Source organism: Brachyhypopomus gauderio, chromosome 13, assembly GCF_052324685.1.
Source record: "Brachyhypopomus gauderio isolate BG-103 chromosome 13, BGAUD_0.2, whole genome shotgun sequence".
In the NCBI taxonomy this organism is placed as follows: domain Eukaryota; kingdom Metazoa; phylum Chordata; class Actinopteri; order Gymnotiformes; family Hypopomidae; genus Brachyhypopomus; species Brachyhypopomus gauderio.
Window position 1 is genome coordinate 12,636,698 of NC_135223.1, and position 24,574 is coordinate 12,661,271.

Consider the following 24,574-nt stretch of genomic DNA (forward strand, 5'->3'; position numbering starts at 1 on the left):
TTGAGGTCGTCGTTATGACATCGTAAATTTTGGTGCGTTCTGGACCTTTTGCCCTAAGGTCAAGAGTTCTTGAAAATTCTTCTAATGACTCGGACTTTTGTGTGGCTAATAACTTTTCCCTACTAGACTTTAGCACACATTTAACAGTTTCATCATTTAATCTTTTAATTGTTAAAGCCTTTCTTTCTTTCTTTCTTTCTTTCTTTCTTTCTTTCTTTCTTTCTGTGTCTGCTTATGATGCAAATGTAATCAGCAATTAAAGTGTATTTAATTTAAACTGCTTCATAAGGACACTGCTAAAGTGCTCATTGCTTTTTTAGAAAAACACGTAAACATGGTCAGCACCGTCTGAGCAAATTTGTATCTTTTTCACAGAGGTTAACATTCACTCTGCTTTGAGCAACCCTGAAACGTTCCTACATTTTGGGGTGATCTATGTATTTTACCGCTATACAGACACAGGCTGACTTATTTATTGCGCATGGATTCACTTCCAGCAGATGGCGCTGTTACATTCCTAGTAAATCTTTAATGGAACTAATCGTGTTGCTCGATTAAGCCATGCTGTGAGTTTTTGATTAAGTTGAGTTGATTAAGTTGAGTTGTTTTCGCCGTTGCAGTCACTGCTGCAAGGTCTATAGTTGTTGTAAGATGCAGACCCACGAATCCCTTAGCCAGGATAAAGTAACCCTAATTGGTTTTTAAAGATAGGCCTTCCTTTCATTTAACACTTACCATGTCATACACACCTAACCACATGGCCTTCTGCTGTTATTTGACACCAACTATATATATATATATATATATATATATATATATATATTTTTTTTTTTTTTTTTTTTCTTTTTCCTTTTCAAGTGCTGAAGTATGTCTGTTCACTCTCAAACCAGTCATGTTTCGGTTCGTAGGCCAGACAGTGCCGAATGTTATCACTTTTGGAAAGTGCTGCAGAAAGGGTCATGGAAATCTCATACTTCTGTTGTTCATTTCAGAGCTGAACAAACTCAAGCTCTTGGACCACTGTCAAATATTTCACTTCTCCTTCCATAAGGTTACTGGAAGGACAAATCAAATGACAGGTCTGCTGTAGACACAATACATTTCAGTTGTTCATAAGTGTACCCAGTTCTCTCTGGGCCCTAAACAGGGGTGTGAGTTGGATGACCAGGGACTAAACCAGGTTGGGCTGTGTTCTCGCCACTGTCTGAGGATGTCTAGAGCACATGTCTAGCTTTAATGTTTACATATAGTCCAGGAATAATAGACCCCACCCTGAGCTTTGGAAAACCTCGACAGTGGGGTGGTCCACAGCACAGGTGGTCTGCCAGAGGGATCTCAAAGAGAAGAGGAAGAAATATAAAGCAAAACAGCAATAAATGTCAATTGGAAACAAATGTACTTTACAGAAATATAAAGCCTACACAAGGTATGATAGCAAAACGAATAGCAGTCTTATACGCTGCTTAGGTACAATGTACAAGGATTTCTTTTCAAAGAAGCAGCCGGCGTAAGTTGAGTAAAACTCATAGTACCCTAATATTACTAACAGCCCCCTGTTTGGAAACAGGCTTGCTTTTATAAGCTTTGCCAGGCAATGGTAATTTGGGGGTGAGTTCAAGTATCCAAGCACATATGCCAGTGTAGTCGTCCCATCAACTTTATAGTCAAGTTTATAGTTTAACTTGAATGTATGAAAGGAGAACCTAGGAAGCTCCTGGCATCCTTACTGGGAACACACATACAGTTCTTACTGGGAGACCCAGACACAGTTCTTACTGGGAGACACAGACACAGTTCTTAATGGGAGACCCAGACACAGTTCTTACTGGGAGACCCAGACACAGTTCTTACTGGGAGACACAAACACAGTTCTTACTGGGAGACCCAGACACAGTTCTTACTGGGAGACAGTTCTTACTGGGAGACACAGACACAGTTCTTACTGGGAGACCCAGACACAGTTCTTACTGGGAGACACAGACACAGTTCTTACTGGGAGACCCAGACACAGTTCTTACTGGGAGACACAGACACAGTTCTTACTGGGAGACACAGACAAAGTTCTTACTGGGAGACACAGACAGTTCTTACTGGGAGACACAGACACAGTTCTTACTGGGAGACCCAGACACAGTTCTTAATGGGAGACACACAGTTCTTACTGGGAGACACAGACACAGTTCTTACTGGGAGACCCAGACACAGTTCTTAATGGGAGACACAGACACAGTTCTTACTGGGAACACACATAAAGTTCTTACTGGGAGACACAGACACAGTTCTTAGTGAGAGACACAGATACAGTTCTTACTGGGAAACCCAGACACAGTTCTTAATCGGAGACACAGACACAGTTCTTACTGGGAACACAGATACAGTTCTTACTGGGAGACACAGACACAGTTCTTAATGGGAGACACAGACACAGTTCTTACTGGGAGACACAAATACAGTTCTTACTGGGAGACACAGATACAGTTTTTACTGGGAGAAACTGCTCTCTGACACTCCCCTAAAATCCCTCTGCACTAAAATCTCATTATGTGTCATTTTAAGGGAGTACCTGAGCCACAAAATGACCACACGACTACACTGCTTTAGTTATTTTCACTCTTGTTCTAATGATGGAGGAGCAGGTCTACACAAGGTATACTTTAACCCCCTAGATGAGATGAACAATCACAATCGTAATGTCCAAAACGCTCAGCTTCAAGTCTGCAGGCTGTCCATTTTCATCTACATACTACATATACATATTCATATACATACTACATGAGACTACATATGTGTCTGTGTATCTGCTGACCAATTTCACACACTTTTCCTACAGCCCCATCCTTTTAGCGCGTGATTTATTGAAGCCAACAGTGTTAGAAAATGCATATGTCTCATCAGCTAGTTCCTCACAGCAATGGCATCTGATTCTGCACCAGATTTCTTACTTTCTTTTCTTTTTTTTTACATTTGACACTGAGACTTGTCTTAAGCATATCACACTGTCCTAACCCAACAGAATCTATTTTGTCAACTTCAGCCCAATTCAGTTTTATTGGTATACTGGTTTTTGTTGCATTGTTTTTGTGTTTTTACAACAGACACAAAGCAAGTTACATTTCAGACTGTAAAGTTAGTCAACTCAAATGGTCAGTCAGTAAACTCAAATGGTCAGGCAGTCAACTCAAACGGTCAGTCAGTAAACTCAAATGTGTCCCCCATATGTGAGGCACCAAGGCACACAGTCATCTAGTTACATTTCTGTGGCTTTATTTACTTGTGAGACCACCATCATCTCCAACCTCTGTCTCTCCTGTCTGCTCATGTGTATTCCCTCAACGTCCCCAGGAGGTTAGGAGGTTAGCTCAAAGAACACATGCCAAGCAAAATGGGTCTCCTGGGTTTGTTGTCCTGGGTTCCGGGAGGTCAGGACCTAGGTAAGCTTCATGCAAAGACCTCATCCTAGGAGAGCACTTCTGAGGAGGTATGCAGGGTTTTCTGCGGCAAGCAATCAATTATTTTCACATTAGCGAGCGCAGAGTGAAACACAACCCCACATCCCCTTCCCTCTGCTCCTGTCCCTCTGCTCCTGTCCCTCTTCTCCTGTCCCTCTACTCCTGTCCCTCTACTCCTGTCCCTCTACTCCTGTCCCTCTGCTCTTGTCCCTCTTCTCCTGTCCCTCTTCTCCTGTCCCTCTGCTCTTGTCCCTCTTCTCCTGTCCCTCTACTCCTGTCCCTCTACTCCTGTCCCTCTTCTCCTGTCCCTCTACTCCTGTCTCTCTACTCCTGTCCCTCTTCTCCTGTCCCTCTGCTCTTGTCCCTCTACTCCTGTCCCTCTTCTCCTGTCCCTCTACTCCTGTCTCTCTACTCCTGTCCCTCTGCTCCTGTCCCTCTGCTCCTGTCCCTCTACTCCTGTCCCTCTGCTCCTGTCCCTCTGCTCCTGTCCCTCTGCTCTTGTCCCTCTTCTCCTGTCCCTCTGCTCTTGTCCCTCTGCTCCTGTCTCTCTACTCTTGTCCCTCTGCTCCTGTCCCTCTGCTCCTGTCCCTCTACTCCTGTCCCTCTGCTCTTGTCCCTCTACTCCTGTCCCTCTGCGCCTGTCCCTCTGCTCTTGTCCCTCTACTCCTGTCCCTCTTCTCCTGTCCCTCTTCTTCTGTCCCTCTGCTCCTGACTCTCTTCTCCTGTCCCTCTGCTCCTGTCCCTCTGCTCCTGTCCCTCTACTCTTGTCCCTCTACTCCTGTCCCTCTTCTCCTGTCCCTCTGCTCCTGTCTCTCTTCTCCTGTCCCTCTGCTCCTGTCCCTCTGCTCCTGTCTCTCTGCTCTTGTCCCTCTACTCCTGTCCCTCTGCTCCTGTCCCTCTGCTCCTGTCTCTCTTCTCCTGTCTCTCTGCTCTTGTCCCTCTGCTCCTGTCCCTCTACTCTTGTCCCTCTAGAACTGCAGTTCACACAAGCACTTCCATCTTAGTCCTGTTCACACTGCTTGTTATACCACCATCAGCTTCACGCCAAGACTGGCCAGTTCACCACAGAGCTGACAGGGGCTTGCAGACCAATGAGTTATCAAAGTCCCTCTCACTGTAATTTGTTTAAAAAACCCACAAGCCTGACACTTATGCTCACACACACACACACACACACACACACACACACACACACACACACACACACACACACACACACACACACACACACACACACACACACACACACACACATACTTCACAGTACAAGACATATAGTACATACACATGAAATAGCATGTTTTTCGTGTGTAGTGAAACAGAAGGAAGGTCCTTCTCTGCGTGGCGTCCTCTATGGGACGTGTCGTCTCTGAGGTGCTGCCCACCCCCACCCCAGTGGAAATGCAGTGAACAGGTCTGGACCTGAACTTCCGCATGCCACAGGAAGTTAGCTAACTGTCAGCAACTCAAAGGCAGCTGCCACACGTACGATCGGTTGCCACAATACATCTTTGGGGGAAAAAATCATTTATGAATCGATTTTTTATACATTGAGTCCAAAGGATTACTTTAAAGGTAGGATATATATATATATATATATATATATATATATATATATATATGCATTTACTTATTTATATATTTATTTTATTTTTTTTTAGAATGGTGTCACAGTACTACAGTACTAGCTGTAACAGCACATGTGTGTGTGATTTTCTGTAGTACTTTGTCAAAACATGTATTGGACCGAACTCAGAGCAGAAAGGCTTAATTGACCTGCTTTCTTATCGGCTGTATTGTGTTCTTATCAGCTCTCTTGACATTTGTCAAGAGGTGCAGAATATATAGACTTAGCGGGTGAAGCCCACTTGTAGGTTTCCCATAGCTCTCAAATGATTCTGATTCTGTTGTTCTGGTCTACGTAAGGTAGTTATTAACACTTAAATGGTCACTTCTAAATTCTTCCATACTGAGGAGCTGGACATTCCAAATTTATCATGTTATGTTGAAATATCAGTTCCACTGGTGAAATGCAGTGTTCAGCTGAGAACAGATTTGGATAAAAACTAGACAAATGGCAGGGCAGAGTGTGTCAGAGAGTACATGAGTCAGGGCCCAGGCCATGCGGTTATGAGCTGTAGCCATTTATTTATATATATACGGTAATTACACACACATATGTGTGTGTATTCTGCTGATGTTCACAACTGACATATGACTTCACATTTCATACTGTAAACAGAGAAGGAGAGTGCCTGACAATTGCTATTGATATTGACAATTTATAATTAAACAAAGGTTTTTAAAGAAAGATTTATTTTGTTTAATATTAATTTCAATGTCAAAATGTCAATTACCAGCAGTCAGGCAGTGCTCACTATCATTAAATGAAAATACCATACCTCTCAGACAGTAGCACACCCAGAACCACACCCATAACCATATCCAGTACTACACCCAGAATTGCATCCAGAACAACACCCAGAATTAAATCCAGAACTACACCCAGCTGATGCACATTTCATGCTTATATAATGAAAAGTAACCTTAAGATGATGAATCATACCAGACGTTGAGCTGATTACATTTTTACAGGGATGGATGTGTTGACTTCTGTCACATTTATTCCATAATGACACTAGACCTATCAATGCCTAAATGAGTCATTATGTGACACTGACTGCTATCATGTAAAAGGCATTTTGACTAAATGCAATCCTTGTTTTGTTTTGGACAAAAAACAGCTGTTTATTTTGGCTTGGACTAACAGAGAATCCATGTTTTAAGATGTGAAGTCTGAAAAGCAGCACCTCAAGTTGATGAGACTGGATATGGGTTATGCACTACTGTCAGAAGTTTTGGACATGCTGTGTCATGATTAGTTTGAGTCTGTATGGCAGCCTATCTGTAGACCTGTCTGTATAAAGTCTGTATGGGGATAAAAAGTGCCTCTAGAAAATGAGAGAGGGATGTTTGTATGGAACTGTATATGTAGTCCTGGGGGTTGAGTAATCAAGTCTACTTGTAGATCTATTTGTATGGGTGCAGTTCTCACAGCCTGTGGGTCTTTTCCATTTCTGAGAAAATGTCATTTCTCTGTCAGTGGTATATAAGTGTAAGATCACTTTTCATTGGATAGAACTCTACAAAACTATGGTGTGAATAATGCGTCTTATTCTCCATTCTGCATTGACCATCCATTTGCTGTTTATGTTACTCAGATTGATTGTTTCCTGTATGTGTGGTGGGGTGAATATATTGGCGTAAGGGTTTGGTTCAGTGTTATTTTCAACACTTCGGCTGTGGCTTCTCATTGTTAATACTCTCGAATTAGAAACTGCGTTCAGTCCAGAGCCGCAACCCGTTTGATTTATGTGAGACTGCTGGTTGCTTTGAACTCAGAACTCAGGACCCCGATAAGTCAGGCGATTATGAAATTAAACATATTTGGACCAAAGCAAGTGCATGCACCAGCGGTCCTGTTCTTTCAGCGCCATCAGCGCCTGCTGGGAGAGCCTGAGACATGTATGTCTTGCGGTGTGAGACGACAGGCTTCTTGTGATCAATGTAAACAAATGCAAACAATGGACAGGGGCCTGGCACCATGGTTACTGCAGTCATCATCCAACGTGTGCCTCACCACAGTGCAGCCAATCCCTGCATTTCGAAATCCAGTCCTTCTAAGCCGTAAGAGAGAGAGAAACTACGCGCACCACTGATACATTCTGCCAAGCTGTTTAATGCTCGTCTTCTCCAACACAGACTCTGGCCTTTGAAAGGTGCAGGAAGTCTGATGTTGTCATAGCAGAGGAAAAAAAGGCAAAAAAAACTGAAAGGAGAAGTAACTACACCTCCATCTTTTGCTGCAGAAAGGCAAAGCAAAAATAACATTCAACACATGCTCATATCCAGTGCAACTTCAACAATTTCAAGCGTGTTTCTGAGCTAGGTCAGTGTACAGATGGGAGTCTTGCTATCATTCTTGCCCAAGGACTCTTATTGGTACAGCACAGAACTCTTACCCAGATGTGGGTACAACCCTGTGTCCCATATGAGTGTCAGTGTTACTACCTGCTACACAGTAGCAACCACCAGAAGATCCCTCTGACACAGAAAGGTCAATTCTATCATGTTGACATCGAATAAAATATCACTCTCTCGTTTTATTTATGATTTATGTGTGCAGCAGAATTCAGTGGTAAGGTAGTAGCAACGATTGGGATATGTTACAGATGCAATATATGTATTCACCATTGTACTCTGAACACAGCTGCATAATTTATAAATTAATATGCAAACATGTATGAATAGGCATGTTGCTTCATTGTGCAGGGTGCTGTGAGGTGTTGTCTACTTCCTGTTGGAAACTTCACTGTTGCTTTCAACATCGAGAGAGGGGAAGTTGCCTAACCACGTCGCTGAGTGCACAGACGTGCAACTCTACACCATCCTGACAGTGTGGAGAACTGTGCTAAATAACATGGATCAGACTGTTAAGCATACAGGTGCTGCTGGTTGCTATTTCAACTTAGCACTTTGAATTGCCAGTGTGTATGAAAGGTGCTATATAAATAAACTTGCCTTGCCTTGCCTTGCCTTAGTTTAGTTACTAGTTTAGGCACTTATGTGAGGTTTTTAAAATAATATTAATAGTAATAATAATTTACTATAAAAGTTTTCGGTGGGAGGGTTTGGTTCTGGTTGTGATGACATTAAAATATTTTTATTGGAAAGGTATCACTTTTAAGAATGGTTTTGCCTTCAAGGTACAGCAATCCTGTTCATATTTCAACCCACACAGGAAAGATGTGTCATCTGATACAACAAAATAAAGTACACATGCACAGTTATAACGGAAGGAAATAACTGAATTCAAAGGTTTCGTGATATGAAAGGGAAGCTGTATGGTCAGGGACGCTTTATTCCTTTTATGGAACGCTTGGGATCCTGCCACATCTACCTTACACCACAAAATAGATCCCTATAGACCAGAACACAGATCCCTGCCTGTGGTTCACTGCTCAGGCCTCCAGTCAGATCTGATCTGTTAAATGAGGTCTTGTGCATGTACCGAGGGCACCAAGTCCTGCACTACCCGCAGAATGAGCAGCTGGTATGTTTTCTCATCAAACACTGCAGTGTGTCGTTTATACTCAGGACTCTTATTGCACCGTGCCTTAATTCGATTTTTGGTGATCTCAATCATATAATTGTATTGTTGTTACGTAGCACTTGCCAGTACACTGCAAGTAATGATGCTTATTCGGCTAGAAAGGAAGTCCATGATGTAGATTAGATAGAAAAGATCTGCACTAGCTTGCATTAGCTAACGGCTAACTGGCATTTGGATGAAAGGTTAGAAGAAGCTAACTATTTATTTGAACCCCCTCTTCAAAAAAAAAAAACCTAGCTTTTTTGTTATATCACTGGTCCTGACTCAACTATTATATCATAGAGCAAGTATAAAATCCTATTTGGCAGCAGTAACGTAGTATGGCAACAGTGGAGTGTGTTTAGCTGACACGTGTCTAGAGATTTTGCCTCTGACAGAGATGGAGAACTGGAGAGGACTGAACTAGCCGCAGGCTTCACATTGTAGGAGCACTGACAGGATGTGCTGACATCACAGCAGCCATGCTTTCCTTGGAGGTGGGGAGGGTGGAGGGGGTGGGCGGTGTCGTGGGTGGTGTCGGGGGCCATATAATTGGTTGCAGCTTGGCCACTTACTTTTGATCTGCTGTTTTCACAATCTGGGCTCAATCCAACAGTCTTAAGACAAGGAAACTCAATACACATCTAGCAGCAGTTTGTGTACAACAGAGAACATGAGAGGATTTTTATTAGTCCAATAACACAAAATGAAAACTACCAACAAGAGTATTAACGATAGCACTAATGAAGGCTGTTGGCCTGGGAGGCGGCGGTGCTGGGTATGTTCAGGTCACATTCCCCTGCAGTCTTATTTGCTGTGGAAGCCACCACATTTCACTTTTCCAAAGCCTGCATGTCCTGACAAAGATTGCATGCCTGGCAGAGATATGTCAGGCCTGCTTTCATCTCGGTGCTGTGTGTTAGGCGTTGTGCAATTTCTACCTCCAGGCTACATATAGTAATGCATAAAAATGTAGTCCCTTTTGCCTTTGAGCACAGATGTCTGTCATGATCTATCAAGATCTATAGGACCTACTCCAACTAGCTGAAAATTGCAAAGATCTGCAAAGTAAAAAGATCATGGAATCAAACAACAAAAGAAAGCGATCTCATCTGGACAGCCTTGATCACAAATAAATGGGTTTATATGTGTGCACCTGCTGTAGGGTTTAGAAAGACTGGTGTGTAATACAATCTGACAAGTGAAACACAGCAATTCCTGCCATTCATTTTCATTCATGTTCTGCTTTTTCTTGGCTGGTCCTTTTTTCTTGTTGTGTTTGTCTAAGTTCATGATTCTCATTGACTCGAGTGGCACTTACTGCATTAAAACAGCACAGCTATTTGTAAGGTCGAAAACATCTCTTTACATTGGTGAATTGTTTCTTGTGTGCTGTAGATGGACGACATCGACGCCATGTTCACGGACATGCTGCAGGAGATGGATCTCCTCACGCAGGTAAGACATTCCTGCAACTATGTTATTCAGACCGTATTTTCTCGTAGTACTTGTGTCTTAATAAGGTGTCCTAATATTAGTCAGTGTCCAAAGCAAGATTTCCATCTGGCCAATGTAAATGTTTATGTGAACTGCCTTGATTGCTTATGAAGATATACCACACCTGCAATTAGCTGAAATTTCTGAACAAGGATCTTACAAATGTGCTATCCAGAACCTCCACTATGCTTGCATCAATTTGCTGTAATCTCTAAAGCTGCTTCTTAGATATAAATAACTTTTCAGATGAATTCTCAGAATGGACAGCTCCTATTTTGAAAATTATGTTGTGAAGACACATGGTTTTGGTGAGATATTTGAGTTAATCTGTCCTTTCGGTGCATTTCGTCAGAGCCTAGAAGACGCTCCAGAGTCAGAATCCAAGTCCAGCCAGCAAGTGAACTTCTCCATCGGCTTCACAGATCTGAATGGTAAACGGTGCTGGGATGCACGTTTCTACAACGAGGTGTCCTGTTTCCAACCCCACAGAGATTCATGACACGCTCCAAACCTATACTTTCATAATAAATATACTGTTATTTAGCCATAAGATTGGCACAGGTCCAGTAATGCACCAACCTGAAGAGCGGTATGGGTGGCCATGTCTCTGAAATGTCTGGCTATTGTGCAGACGTCAGCTGAAGTCCGATAAGCAGCAGGTGTGGGTGCGAGTGCTAGCCTGTGGGAGCTGATAAAGCAGGAGGCGTTTGGGTAACGTCTCACAATGGCCGCTTGTCCCCTTGAATGACCTTGTGTTTCCCTTCTTGCTCCACCATTTGTCTTCCAAGCATCGCTACATCAGCTGGAGGACAATGACCTGGACGCGCTGATGGCCGACCTGGTGGCAGACCTGAGCGCCACGGAGGAGAAGTTCGCTGCAGATAGAGGTGGTGTACAGGAGCCCAGGGCGCTCCCACCTCCAGCGGCTCCGGCAGTTGGTTTCACTTTTGCTGGCTCCCCCGACCCCTGTGGACCTCTGCCCTCACAGCCAAAGTGTGAAGTCCCTGCTGTCCACAGCAACACCCCAAGTTTCACTTCTACCATTGCTAACACAACACAGCCATCTCCATCTGCACCGTGCTCTAAAATATCACCAGTAAGTTAGTCTCTGAGACACGTGTACACATGCACATGTATATGCACACACACATTCACACATGCCCACACACACATACACACACACACACACACGCACACACACACTCGGCCACACGCACACACACACACACACACACACACACACACACGCACACACACACTCGCCCACACACACACACACACACACTCGCATACACTCGCATACACATGTAGACATGTTTTTCCACCAGATAACACTTCCTCCACTGGTCACAGTTTATCATATGCAAGGTATCAGTGCGATCATTGCTTCTGCTGAATACAGTGCTTCCAAAAGTATTATCCATTATTATCCATCACAAACAGTTCAGCTTTTAGGCCAGTGTCAGTGTTAACCTGATTAGGTTATAATTTTTCAAAGGAATGAGAGACATGACACTGCTAACACATGCTTCATGAATTCAGCTATTCTACTGCATAACAGGCAATGCATGTCTAACTTCCTTTATTTATCAACAGATTTACTGTAATGCTCTAGAAGTGAAACCCATAATTTAATTTCACAAAGTAACTGTTTGGCTTGGTATGTGTTGATGGTGCTGCTCTTCCCCTTTGAATGTGCTACACAGAGTAAGACACTGAGCACCAGACATGGACTCCCATCCAGTCTCCATTCAAACAGAATTATTTTCTAGGCCAGTCTAGAAATGCTATTATATACTGCTTATTAAAAGAAGTCAGTCTAATAATGACCTAATAATAAGAACCTAATAATCTAGCAGGGAAGGGTGTGGAGGCTGCGTGGGTCTTTTCGGTGACCCTCATACGTAACAGGCTGCAGTCATGGAGCCCCGAGCCCGCTGCTGTGTCATGGTTTAGGGACTGTGGGGAGTGTGTTACCTCACGCTCTCCTTTGTTGTGTTCAGGAGGACGCAGAAGCGCAGATGAAAGCAGACAAAATTAAACTCGCTCTGGAAAAGCTGAAGGAGGCCAAAGTTAAGAAGGTGAGAAGGATGAATCTCTCCTACGTTTCAGAAAGGACGCATCATCCAGATGGCTGAGACTTTTCATTATAAGTGGTGGGGTAAGACTAACTTATCCTACCATGCTTGTACTTATTGTTAGGCACTCATTGTACTCATTCTATGGCTGGAAAACATCTGGCTTTGTCAGAAGGCCCAAAGAGAGGTTTTCCTTTCTAAATAAAAGAATCAGTCTTGCCTTATCAGAAAACAAACGGCGAATGAAGAACTACAAGGAGTATTTCAGTAACTTTGCTAACTCAAGCTCAATCCCTGAGTAAGACCTAATGGTAACTCCCCTGAGAGCGTCCATTCAAGACGCTAGAGTCAACTCTACGGTTGTTAACTTTAGCCAATGAAGGACTGCAACTTCACACCATCCGTTCTAATCTGTTTCTACTACGCCTACGCGCGTGGTGGGCACATGAAGAGTAGCTGACGGAAGAGGCCTGTCTTCCTGTAGAGAAGCTTCCTGATGGGTTAGAAATACAGCCAGACCAAACTTTGTTGTTGTTTCTCATTACAGACGGTCAAAACGACTTTTGTTTCACTCTCAGAGCATCTTTTGTAGCTATAGCTATTATGATATTATTTTAAAACGTATATTCAAAATCGTTTATATTTGTTTTAATGAATGAGCTACACTATATATTGTCAGTGATACTATCATCGAAACGTCGCTCAATTATTTATGTTTATTGGGTTATACCAAGGCGGTGTCTTATTTCGCCGCATCTTTTTTCAACCATTCCTCTGCAACCCATTTTTCAGAATAAAGGATGTTTGCCATCATGATGGTATCATAGGAGCAGTGAAATATTGCAGACGTAATTTCTTTCCACACCGAGTGAGACGGAGTGAATCTGCGTGGAGAACGCAGTGTGGGTTTGGAACGGCGGGTATACAGGAAACACATTTCAGAAGGCCACCGGAGATACTCCTCCTGTGGTTAAAAGCGATCGAGATTTGATAGTATTTTATTTCTGACTAGTGATATCAGAGACCTCCTGAAATTCAGCAAGGGTGCGAGCAGATGTCAGCTGTACGTGGCCAGAGCTAAGAGCGCAGTGTGGGCAAACGCACGGGTTATCTCAACGTGACTGCTGCACCATACGAGCGTTGAGGGCCAGATGGGCGGATTTCACGGTTAGGGTCAGGCGCGTGCACCCAAAATCAAAGACTTAATCGGAAATCTAATGTTCAATGCTTCGTTTCCTTAATGGAAGTAAACATGGATCTTTTGGGAACTGAATTTTAATGCTTCGTTTCCTCATTAAAACCGAAAGAAAAACAACATGTGGAATAGAGGTTATTATTTATTTATTTAAATAAATTATTTGTTTGTTTGTTTGTGTTGTTGAATTGTTTAGTTATAATTGTTTAGCCCTTTTTTTTACAAATAAGTGAAAATGAGACTACACCTGAACCCAGAGCAGAGGGAAGCCTTAACCATAACCTTAACCATAACCACGGTGCTCACTGCAGTGGAGCTGGATGTATGTGGTCAGTGTGTGATGTGACGTCTGTTTACGTTTGAGTAGCTGATAGTGAAGGTGGAGATGACTGATGGAAGCTCAAAGACCCTTATGGTGGACGAGAGACAGACGGTGCGAGATGTGATAGACAACCTCTTTGAGAAGACGCACTGCGATGTCAACGTGGATTGGTGTTTGTGTGAGACCAATCCAGATCTGCAGACAGGTGCAAAACACGCACATCCATACACACACACACACACACGTACACACATGCACTCACCACTGAAAATGTCACTGTTATTTATTGTATTGTATCTTGTCAGCCTCTCTGTCATAAGGAAATGTGACTTATGTTCTAATCCCCTCTTCCTATAGTCCTATAGGTGCTCTGGCAAATCCCCTCTTCCTATAGTTCCATAAGTGATCTGGAATGTTCCCTCTTCCTATAGTCCTAATAAGTGATCTGTCATGCCGTCTCTTCCTATAGTCCTATAAGTGATCTGTTATGTCATCTCTCTTCCTATAGTCCTATAGGTGCTCTGGCATGTCCCCTCTTTCTATAGTTCCATAAGTGATCTGGAATGTTCCCTCTTCCTATAGTCCTAATAAGTGATCTGTCATGCCCCCTCTTCCTATAGTCCTATAAGTGATCTGTTATGTCATCTCTCTTCCTATAGTCCTATAGGTGCTCTGGCATGTCCCCTCTTTCTATAGTTCCATAAGTGATCTGGAATGTTCCCTCTTCCTATAGTCCTATAAGTGATCTGGCATGTCCCCTCTTCCTATAGTCCTTAAGAGATCGGACATGTCCCATCTTCCTATAGTCTTATAAGTGATCTGGCATGTTGTATCTTACTATAGTCCTATAAGTGATGTGGCATGTCTCCTCTTCCTATAGTCCTCTTCCTGTAGATCAATAGTTGCTCTGGCATGTCCCCTCTTCTTATAGTCCTATAAGTGATCTGGCATGTCCCCTCTTCCTATAGTCCTATAAGTGATCTGGCATGTCCCCTCTTCCTGTAGTCCAATAGTTGCTCTGGCATGTCCCCTCTTCCATTTGTCCTATAAGTGATCTGGCATGTCCCCTCTTCCTATAGTCCTCTTCCTGTAGTCCAATAGTTGCTCTGGCACGTCCCCTCTTGCCATCTCTTTCGACATTTCTTTTTGTTTTATAAATATTTAATGAATATATAATTCAGTTCCCAGCCTTTCTTAAACAGCCTTTAGTGTGCATCTGTCAAATTACTTACACTAGAGTAGTGTTAACAGTGCTTATAAACAACAGCTGCACTACAGAAACGTTGGTAATGCCTACAACTAGCAAGCAATTAACTGAATTACTGAGTACCTGAACTTATGCATTGAGTTTTGCCATGCATGCATATACCTGATTGGCTGCCATGCTGAATACAAAACATGTGACATGTCTCTTGAGAAAGCAGGGGCAGAAGCACATGGCTCAACTGTAACTCAAACCAGAACCTTCATCTGAAACCTGAATCCCATCTGAAACTCAGGAGCTATCTACAATAGGCGATGTAATTACTTGAATGACCGGGCAGTTTTTGTGTACTGATCTACTCTTTAAGTAGCTGCATTTGAATTGAGTCAACACTGGAGGTAACAGTGGAGTTCACACAGAGAAGGCGATTTTAGTATGCTGGCCCAGCAGTCTATAAATGTAATCCCATGTAGAGGAACCCAGGAAACAGCGTTTGGTTCAAACAGCTCCCTGGAAGGGGCTGTGGGTCAAAGGCACGGACCACCAGCAAGCCCCACCAAACCCAGTTTAATTAGTGCACAAGCTCTTTTATCTAGAACCTTAAGTGCTATAGACAATTTTATGTGCACATTGGCTCCACCGCAGTGCTTGGGTGGGCTGAGAGGGAGTCTAGATGAACAGGGGTATGTTTAAAACCTACACCACATCACTTACTGTCCACTTGCTGTCCGCTGTCAAGATTTATTAGGACATGTTTAAAATATGCAGAAACAAAACTGACACTGATCTTGTGAAAGATCTGAGGTAGGGGATTTTTTTCTATCTTTTTTTAGTACAGTGGTGTGATACAGAGAACACAACACTCTTAAGGTAGGATGTGAAGATCACACTGTAATGTCTTGGTTACTATTGCTTTGGCACTTTTCAGCATGGTCATCACAATCAAGGCACTGCACAGTTTATCATTGACTTCCTTTTCCCAACAGGAAATAATGACTCTAAACTGTCTGTGAACTGTGTCAGGCATGTGTTTTTCCGGTTGGTTGTCTCTGACTGCAAATGCTGTAGACTTGAGTGCTGACTGGCGTGCATCTTCTCCATAGAGCGAGGCTTTGAGGACCACGAGACCCCAGTGGAACCTCTGTCAGCATGGACACGGGACAGTGAGAACAAAGTGCTCTTCCGAGAGAGGAGGGACAAGTATGAAGTCTTCACAAACCCACAGGCAGGTTTCAGTTCAGCTTGTTTTGGGCCTGTTCTTTATGCCTTAAAAATTCAAGATTGGTTCATTTGTATTGTGATGACACAATGTTAATACATAACAGACGTAGGCTTTCGTGATTCATTAACGGTTTACCAAAATTTCACACATTCCAGTGTACATTTTCTATTCTCTCCATTCTATGTAAATAAAAATATCATACGTTTATCAGCTGACGTTATAACTCACTACGAGACTCCTTTCTTCTTTGGCTGACCTGATGCTCTTCGTCTCATACCGCGACATCCTGCTCCCACTGCAGAGCGGTGCCTCTCATGACCCCTCTGACCTCTGTTACTCCTTCTACTGTACAGTCTTCATGAGGTCTTTGGATGAGGAATGTGGCCGATATGTCCCCTGGCAGCGGTGGGAAGTCAATGCAGACGGCAGACATTGGCTACTTTATTCACGATCACAACATAGAACTTTGCAATATTTGGTCGTTAATTATTCATGGCTGTTGGCAGACGCAGGCTTGTGTGTAAGGGTTGTGGGAGAGAGGTACAGGTCTGCCGAAGCACAGAGGTTGCGATGCAGAGCACCTCCATAAGATGATGATGAACGATTACAGTAACACTGATCAGGATCTCCTATCAGACTGTCAGACACCAATACTCTGCATGGACAGCAGGACTGAGTCCTACTTATCGATATTTCCCTCCGCAGAAGTTCTATATGTGGAAGAAGGATAAGAAGTCACTTAAGGACATGAAAGAGAAAGATAAGGAGCTCCTCCTGGAGGTGAGTGGTCCTGTCAAGGGAGAGGGGGAGACTTTCTTACGTATGGAAGAACGCTAATGCTGATGCTAATGCAAATGATGATATTGTGATGATTTCAGTTTTTTTTCATGAGCAAGCAGTTTTCTGTGGATCAAGTGTATTTCAAGTTATCCGCGCTGAAATAGATTGGTTTGGCCAGAGGGAAGCAGGCTTAATCTCTCTGACTGCATGCGTTCTTTTGGGTGCCCAGGAGAACTTCTGTGGGCAGTCGGTGATTGTGCCTGACCTAGAAGGTGTTCTGCATCTTAAAGAGGAGGGGAAGAAATCCTGGAAGCCACGCTACTTCCTGCTGCGTGCTTCTGGAATGTACTACTTACCCAAGGGGAAGACCAAGGTCAGCATGCCGGAGAGGACAATCAACATGCTCTCCCTCTCTCTCTCTCTCTCTCTCTCACACACACACACACACACACACACTTTCTGTCTGTTTCTCACATACACCATGCTTGGCTCAGATATGGAGGCCAGCATGAAGTTCAGTATATCTTCAGCAGGAATGAAAATGAGGCTGGTGAGACTCAGAACTAACCCTGTTTCAAGACCACACAACACACCACAGGGCATCTGAAATTATTTACCCTAATTGAAAATAGCTCATCCTATATTCTAAATAATTTTACTGATGGTGATCTCTTCCACTCTATAACCTTGCCCTCTGATTCATTCAGAGAAGGCCTATCTTCTGCAGAGGAATATTTTATTTTGTCCTGTTTTCCGTCTCTCCCCAGTCGTCCCGAGACCTAGTGTGCTTCTTGCAGTTTGACAACGTGAACGTGTACTACTGCCACGACTGCAAAACCAGATATAAAGCTCCAACAGAATACTGCTTCGTTCTTAAGGTGGGAGTTTTAGCTGTACAGAATCATGATCAGTGATAGTGATTGTTCTCAAATTCACTACAAAACCAACCCTGCATCAACCCTGTGGGTGTTTTAATGCTCACTCTGCAGTGTGTGCTCATAAACATTTAGTCCTCTTGCTTTTTGTAGCTGGTAGTAGTCCACAGTTGAGGAATAGATGTGCTAACAGACCTAAAAAAAAAGGAGATTATAAGGATCTGAAAGTTGCTACTGCCACAGATTTTGTGTCAGCAGTTACGCTGGACGTAGTTTAGTCATGAGCAACACCAAGGCACAAACAGAAGACCTGAAGGTGCTGATCCATCAAGGACGGCAAGCAGGACCAACTGTTTCCAGGTCAAAGTTGGCTGCCAAATCTCCAGACACTTAATAAGAACTTTTCCTGAGCCCCTCTAATGACAAAGGACGTGCTGGAAAGTACAGCCATCTGGCATTAGGTTACCTAATACTGCATGTTAAATCTGTTCTGTTCTGCAGCTGTTGGGTTATTACTCAGGGTGCAGGTACAGCTTACTAACTCGGGGTAACTAATCACAACTTTGCCAGACGATTATTCCAAGGTGTGTGTCTCCTTCACGCCCCTTGCCCTAACATACTGTAATTACCTAAATGGCTGTCTCTGAAGAAAGCCGAGCTGATGTGTTTGAACCTTTTGCACCACTGCTGTGAGGAGCTGCAGATGGTGGCAGGACACATTAATAGTCACAGGAGGCTTTGTTTCGGAAACGATTCATTTAAAAGGCCAAAACCACACAAGGGGTGGCATCCGAATGAGGATTTTATTTATATTCAAAAGTCAAAGTTTATTTCACCATCTGCTGTTCATGCTATGTAAACGTCATGTCCGTATATATATATAAATAGAAGTGTAGAAGTGAGTGTGTGTTCATTTCATTTTATATGCACTCCGTGTGTGTGTGTGTGTGTGTGTGTGTGTGTGTGTGTTCAGTCAACCAGTCAACTACAGCTCCCAGTATTCCGCTAAGAGTAAACAGCACAGACAGCACAACCAGGAAATATTACCCAGCAGACTTACAATTCAGCAGAAAATCTTACACTTCTTTATTGTTATCACCCCAGACATTTGTTTATTAATTTCACGTGGAAACCATGGATGGACCCTTTTCACTCTGCAATATCTGAACTAAATGGACAAACGACAAACAATGCACGTATTATAATTATGGTATATAAATGGAAATGATTGTTGCTATGGTAGCAGCAGTTTGCACTGTTTCCTTGTTGTTCCTGGCAGAGGTCAAACCTCCTTGCTCTGCACCCGTGTGTGCAATGACAATACAGATCAATTGTTGTATCATCTGTCTGTCTGTGTATTAGTAGCTAGGCAGCTAACTGTCTGCCCATCTAAATCATATGATGAGGAGTAAGTGAGGATCTGTAGTGATAATGAGGCCTGTGTGATGCATCTTCAGCACCCCCAGATCCAAAAGGATTCTCAGTACATCAAGTACCTGTGCTGTGATGATCGGTGGACCATGGAATTGTGGGTGACAGGGATCCGTATTGCTAAGGTGCGTCAAACACACCATCGTTTCCTTTCTTACCTGTGTGTGAAACACTAGATTATGCAGGATGTAATGCAATCTTAGTTGAAGATTACCACATACCTCATACTAATCAGTGACCTACAACCCTTGATTATGGGTCTCTGGTGTATGACTGAGACAGAACTAAAATATGAAACAGCTGCAGTCAATATGGTCAAAATGCAAGGCTTGTTTTTGAGAACACTACTCTATTAGAAAGGTCATGTCTGCATGTGGTTATTTCGCACTTCCAGTATGGCAAGACATTATATGAGAACTACAAGACTGCCATGAGGAGATGTTCCTCGCTCTCTACACTTTGGTCCAGTCTGAACCACCAGCCAAGTCCGTCCACCTCAAGTGTATCCACCCCATCTCCAACACCAAAAGGTGTCTAGAGCTCTTAACGATGGCCTTCAGCTTCAAGCAACATGTCTTCTTTTACAAAATACCTGTGTGTGTATGCATGTAAGAAAACATGGTTGAAATGTTTATATATTGATTCCTTTTTAGTAAAAGCTGCGAATGGACATGCACCCCAATCTTGTGCAGACACAGCACCAAAGGTGAGTCACCCACTCACACTCTGTTCAGTAGTCTCTGCTCAGTGGTCCCTGGTCAATAATACCTGGTCAATAGTCTCTGGTCAGTAGTGTCTGGTCAGTAGTGTCTGGTCAGTAGTGCCTGATCAGTAGTCTCTTGTCAGTAGTGTCTGGTCAGTAGTCTCTGGTCAGTGGTCGTGAATATGTTCCAACAGCACTGCAGTGCAGATGTGAACACTGGCAGCAACAGCAAACATCATATGCTTACAGCAGTATTTGTTTTCCAAATAAGGAATTATAGAAACACTGCACACAGGACACACTGCCTACAGGACACACTGCACACAGGACATACTGCCTACAGGACACACTGCCTACAGGACACACTGCACACAGGACACACTGCACACAGGACACACTGCCTACAGGACACACTGCATTCACACCTTGTTACCTCCTTTGTAAATCATTTGTTGAATGAGATACTTACCATTAAACACAAAGCTATTTGCCAGTATATGAAATTGTCTGTTTTTTTTTCTTAAAGGGTCCTAACATCCAGGCATCCTTCCCACCCCCACCCTCAGTACATGAGTTACCTCCACCACCACCCGACCCCACAGGTCCTGCTGCACCCTTGCCTCCTCCTCCACCTCCCATGCCAGTAAGGAGAGAGAAGCAGCCACTGGGTCCCGTCCCTCAACACACACAACCCGCCTTCCTTCCTCCACCCCCTGACCTGCCGCTTCCTCCACCTCCCTGTGACAACATGGAGATGCCCCCGGACTTTCTGCCTCCACCACCTCCAGCCATGAGCGGTTTTGGTGGTAGAGACCTTCCTCCACCGCCTATGCCTCAAGCACAATCCTTCCCTCCTCCTCCTGCCTTTAACCCACCAGAAGCAGGTGGAGGTCTGCCTCCACCTCCACCACCGCCTCCTCCACCTGCTCCTTCCACTGAAGTCCGCCCAATCCCCTTAGTGAAGAAAGTCGGCCCTCCGCCTCCAACACGGACTACAGCGTCAGTAACAGCGCCCTCTGGAGGCGATTTCATGAATGAACTGATGCTGGCAATGCAGAAAAAACGTAGCGGGCAATGAAAGAAACCAGCTGGAAACTTTTGAGTCAGTTTTTGACATGCCTTTGCAGTAGAATATTTTCAGCAGTTCATTATTTTGCCTTTTAGATAGTATTTGTGCTGTAAATATACGTTTTATTAATATTTTAAACACCATAATATTGGAAGTACATTGTATAAGCACATTTTTAGGTGGATTGGAAATAGGAAATGGGTTTATGGGATTAAATATTGTAATAAATACATGTTGAAAGTAAATATGCACTGTTGTACTCAAAAGTATGGCAAGACATACTTTTATAGAGACTACACTAGACATACAGTATAACCCCCCCCACCCCCCCCCCCCCTCCCCCACATACACACACACACACACACACACACACACACACACACACACACACACAATTTTACACAATTCCAGATATATGAACAAAATCAGGCATCTCAAACTCTTCCTGAAATCACTCTCCTCAAAAGTTTAGTTGCAAACCTGATTTAAAACACCCATGCCGGTTATTCCAGGTGGTGGAGAGCACATAAGTATAAGAGCGAGGCGTGAGGACCATGGTCTCTGAGCGCGCTCCAGGGGTCGCTCTCACAGCCAGCGCTGCTACACGCCTTATCAGGCCACGAACAGCAGCTGCCCTGCAGCTGTGAAACCCATGCTGGCTCCGCCCCTTTCTGCCTCACAAAGGACTCGGTCAGTGAGTGCAGCAACAGCTCCACCTGCAGGCCAAGTGTAGAATGAATTGAGGGGACTGAGGAAACACTTGTTTTTGCTGAGATACTTTGATTGGACAACCCCTGTTCGCTCTTTTACTTATAGAAGTCTCACATTTTTACTAAAAAACATTCTCTATTAAATATTAACTTCTGACTAGATTCCTCTAAACTACCTGTGCCATTAGGCTTATCAAATCACTTTTGCAATTCGTTATTTTGCAATTAAGGTAAACTTTTGAAATAGTTATGCAACTATTCAGAGAGGCCTCACTCAATCATTCCATTAGATGTGAGATTTCACCATTTTAGCTTACAACAGACAGGAAATGCCCATGATGTAAGATCCCAGACCAGGCCAAATTATATACAAGAAAACATACGTGTGTGTGGACACACTCACCCATACACCAGAACACACCTAACCTGAAGTGTGAATCAGATCAAAGATGAAGGTGAGCGTATGTGTATGAAACACAATGCTGACATACTGACACAATTAGACACTTTGGCTCAATTTGTCTCTCACGATCCCAGTGAGCCATATTCATCATCTAAAATTAAATGAGATTTATCTTCATCTATTCATCTATATGTGAACGGCGGCGCTTTTCTGATGCTGAGGGGCTGATCTGGGTTTGTGGTGCTTTACACCGAGGCCACGGAGGAAAGTAATTTTGTTACCTTGTACTTGTGCAATGTGTAATGACAATAAAGCTCTATACCTATATCTATATGTGCAATATCAAGGACCTTCCTGGCCTTACCAGCTCTGTGATGGTGCTCAGCTGTCTGGACACAATGGTGAAGTCGACACCCCTCCCTCAACTGAGGGCCAAAGGAAGTACACAATGAAAGAGAGATCTCAAAGAGAAAGCATGCATGGTAAGGTTACATCAAGGGTAAACATGGCCTGCTGTATGCCAAATGTAACAGTCAGTTTCACGTAAATGAATGAATGAAAATCAGTTGCCATAAAACCACAAATCCACTAGACACTCTTCAATAGCTCTGATTTACCAGTTATTTTGTCACATGCATGCTCTACATAATCAGAACGGACCCTCAGAACATCACTCTCAGAACGTCCCTCTCAGAACGTCACTCTCAGAACATCACTCTCAGAACGTCCCTCTCAGCTTTGTGTATTTGGGCATTTTTAGGCCTTGCTATGGTGCCATATAAAAACATCATGCACCTTCTCTATTCATACATTTATGTGAAGCAGCTACACTCATATACACACATGCAGACTGAAAAGCAGTCTGACCAATAATGTACGTGACTGATCAACTGTGGTGTGTGAGAAGACAGGACCTACGAACAGTGACCACAGCAATGTAAAAACAGCCGCCCAGTGTGCAGCAACTGTAGAAAGCCAATGTCAACATGAAAAGAAAGCAAAGTCCTGAACATTTCAGGAATTCACATTTTTTAGGAAAAAGAGGGCATATGGTCACCTTATTTTAGCTGTGATTAGATACTTGTTCCTCTCTTCATCTCTTTGCTTCACTTTAAACTCATGAAAGCTGACGGACTGATGGAGAAACGCAGGAAGGAACAGCCAAACACTATTTTACTCATTACCACATTCCTGAAAAATAGTGAGGATATTAAAACCATGAAAGTTTATTCCACTGGACCAAATGTGTTCAATGAAAAATGAAAAGGAATTCTAATATTTTAGATGTTTCCAAACAGACACCCATTGCCTCAGCACAGCTCAGCACAGCCTTGGCGTTCTCAGACACCTTCATCTGGCGTCCAGCTGAGGTGCCGACTCAACGGCCCTGGGGACATTCACACGTGGTGAGCAGTGGTAGACAGAGAGACAAAAAATATAAACAACCACGTATTGCGAACAGGAAGGTGAAGCATTGCAAAAAAGACACATGCATATATATGTATATACATATATATATATATATATATATATATATATATATATATATATATATATATATATATATATATATATATATATATATATATATAGTCTATAGGCATCATCCACTATTAATATTAGTCTATAGGCATCATTCATTATTAATATTAGTCTGTATGCATCACTCACTATTATAGAACTGATTTGGCTTTTGTTAATTATGCTTTGTGTGTATTTCCTTGGATCTTTTGGTGTAAAAGTTGTGAAATTACCTTTAATTTCAAGTTTAATGACAAACAGCATAAAAAATAATTGGATTGTTATAAACTTTACTAAAACACACCGGCTATTTCATGTTTTATAAAAAAAAATATCTTATTCATGTTTAATCACTGAAGTGCTACAATAAAATGTATGGGTCTTTTGATTTCCTTTTTATCTTTACATTATTTTTCTTAAATAGAATTGTTTCTTTTCCTTTGCTGCTTCCAAATTTCCAATTTTTAAAAAACCCCAAAAAACAAACAAACATAACACCAGGGGGTTTACACCCTCTTATATTGTATGAGATGCATATGAATGCCCGGCCACTCTAAACTCCCCTTACAATCGTGAGCCCATCCAGAGTTGCACTGGTCACATCCCATTAACTTGATTTAATTTTTTTCCAACATATTTTTAGACATAAGCTACAAAATATCGGTAACATTTTAAGATAAGATTTTACCTACTTTTAGCTACCTAATCAGACGTGATCATTACAACCTTTTGTTAGATATTAGTAATAAAAATAATAAAAAATATTTATTATTTTAAAAATTGTTCTTGGCTAACCAACCATATACCCCCTAGCAAGTCACCAATCTTAAAAACATTTTTAATGGTTGCATCTTGAATATATATATATATATATATAATGTGGTCTATAATGTGGTCTTTAGCAAGTGCATTGCTCTGCTTTAAAATATTTCCTGCTTCTGAGCTCTCACCCTACGTCACTCG

At 42.8% G+C, this 24,574-nt stretch overlaps 1 protein-coding gene across 1 annotated transcript; it reads left to right on the top strand.

The window, feature by feature from the left end:
• The first annotated feature begins 4,889 nt into the window (after nucleotides 1-4,889).
• On the top strand, nucleotides 4,890-21,224 carry apbb1ip (amyloid beta (A4) precursor protein-binding, family B, member 1 interacting protein). Its single transcript, XM_076970998.1, has 14 exons — nucleotides 4,890-5,024; nucleotides 10,000-10,059; nucleotides 10,451-10,529; nucleotides 10,887-11,194; nucleotides 12,102-12,179; nucleotides 13,739-13,898; nucleotides 16,001-16,122; nucleotides 16,825-16,899; nucleotides 17,129-17,272; nucleotides 17,667-17,777; nucleotides 19,232-19,330; nucleotides 19,600-19,735; nucleotides 19,859-19,911; nucleotides 20,435-21,224. Exons 2-14 carry the CDS (start codon nucleotides 10,000-10,002, stop codon nucleotides 20,984-20,986), a joined length of 1,977 nt encoding a protein of 658 aa, XP_076827113.1. The 5' UTR covers nucleotides 4,890-5,024; the 3' UTR covers nucleotides 20,987-21,224.
• The last annotated feature ends 3,350 nt before the right edge of the window (nucleotides 21,225-24,574 follow it).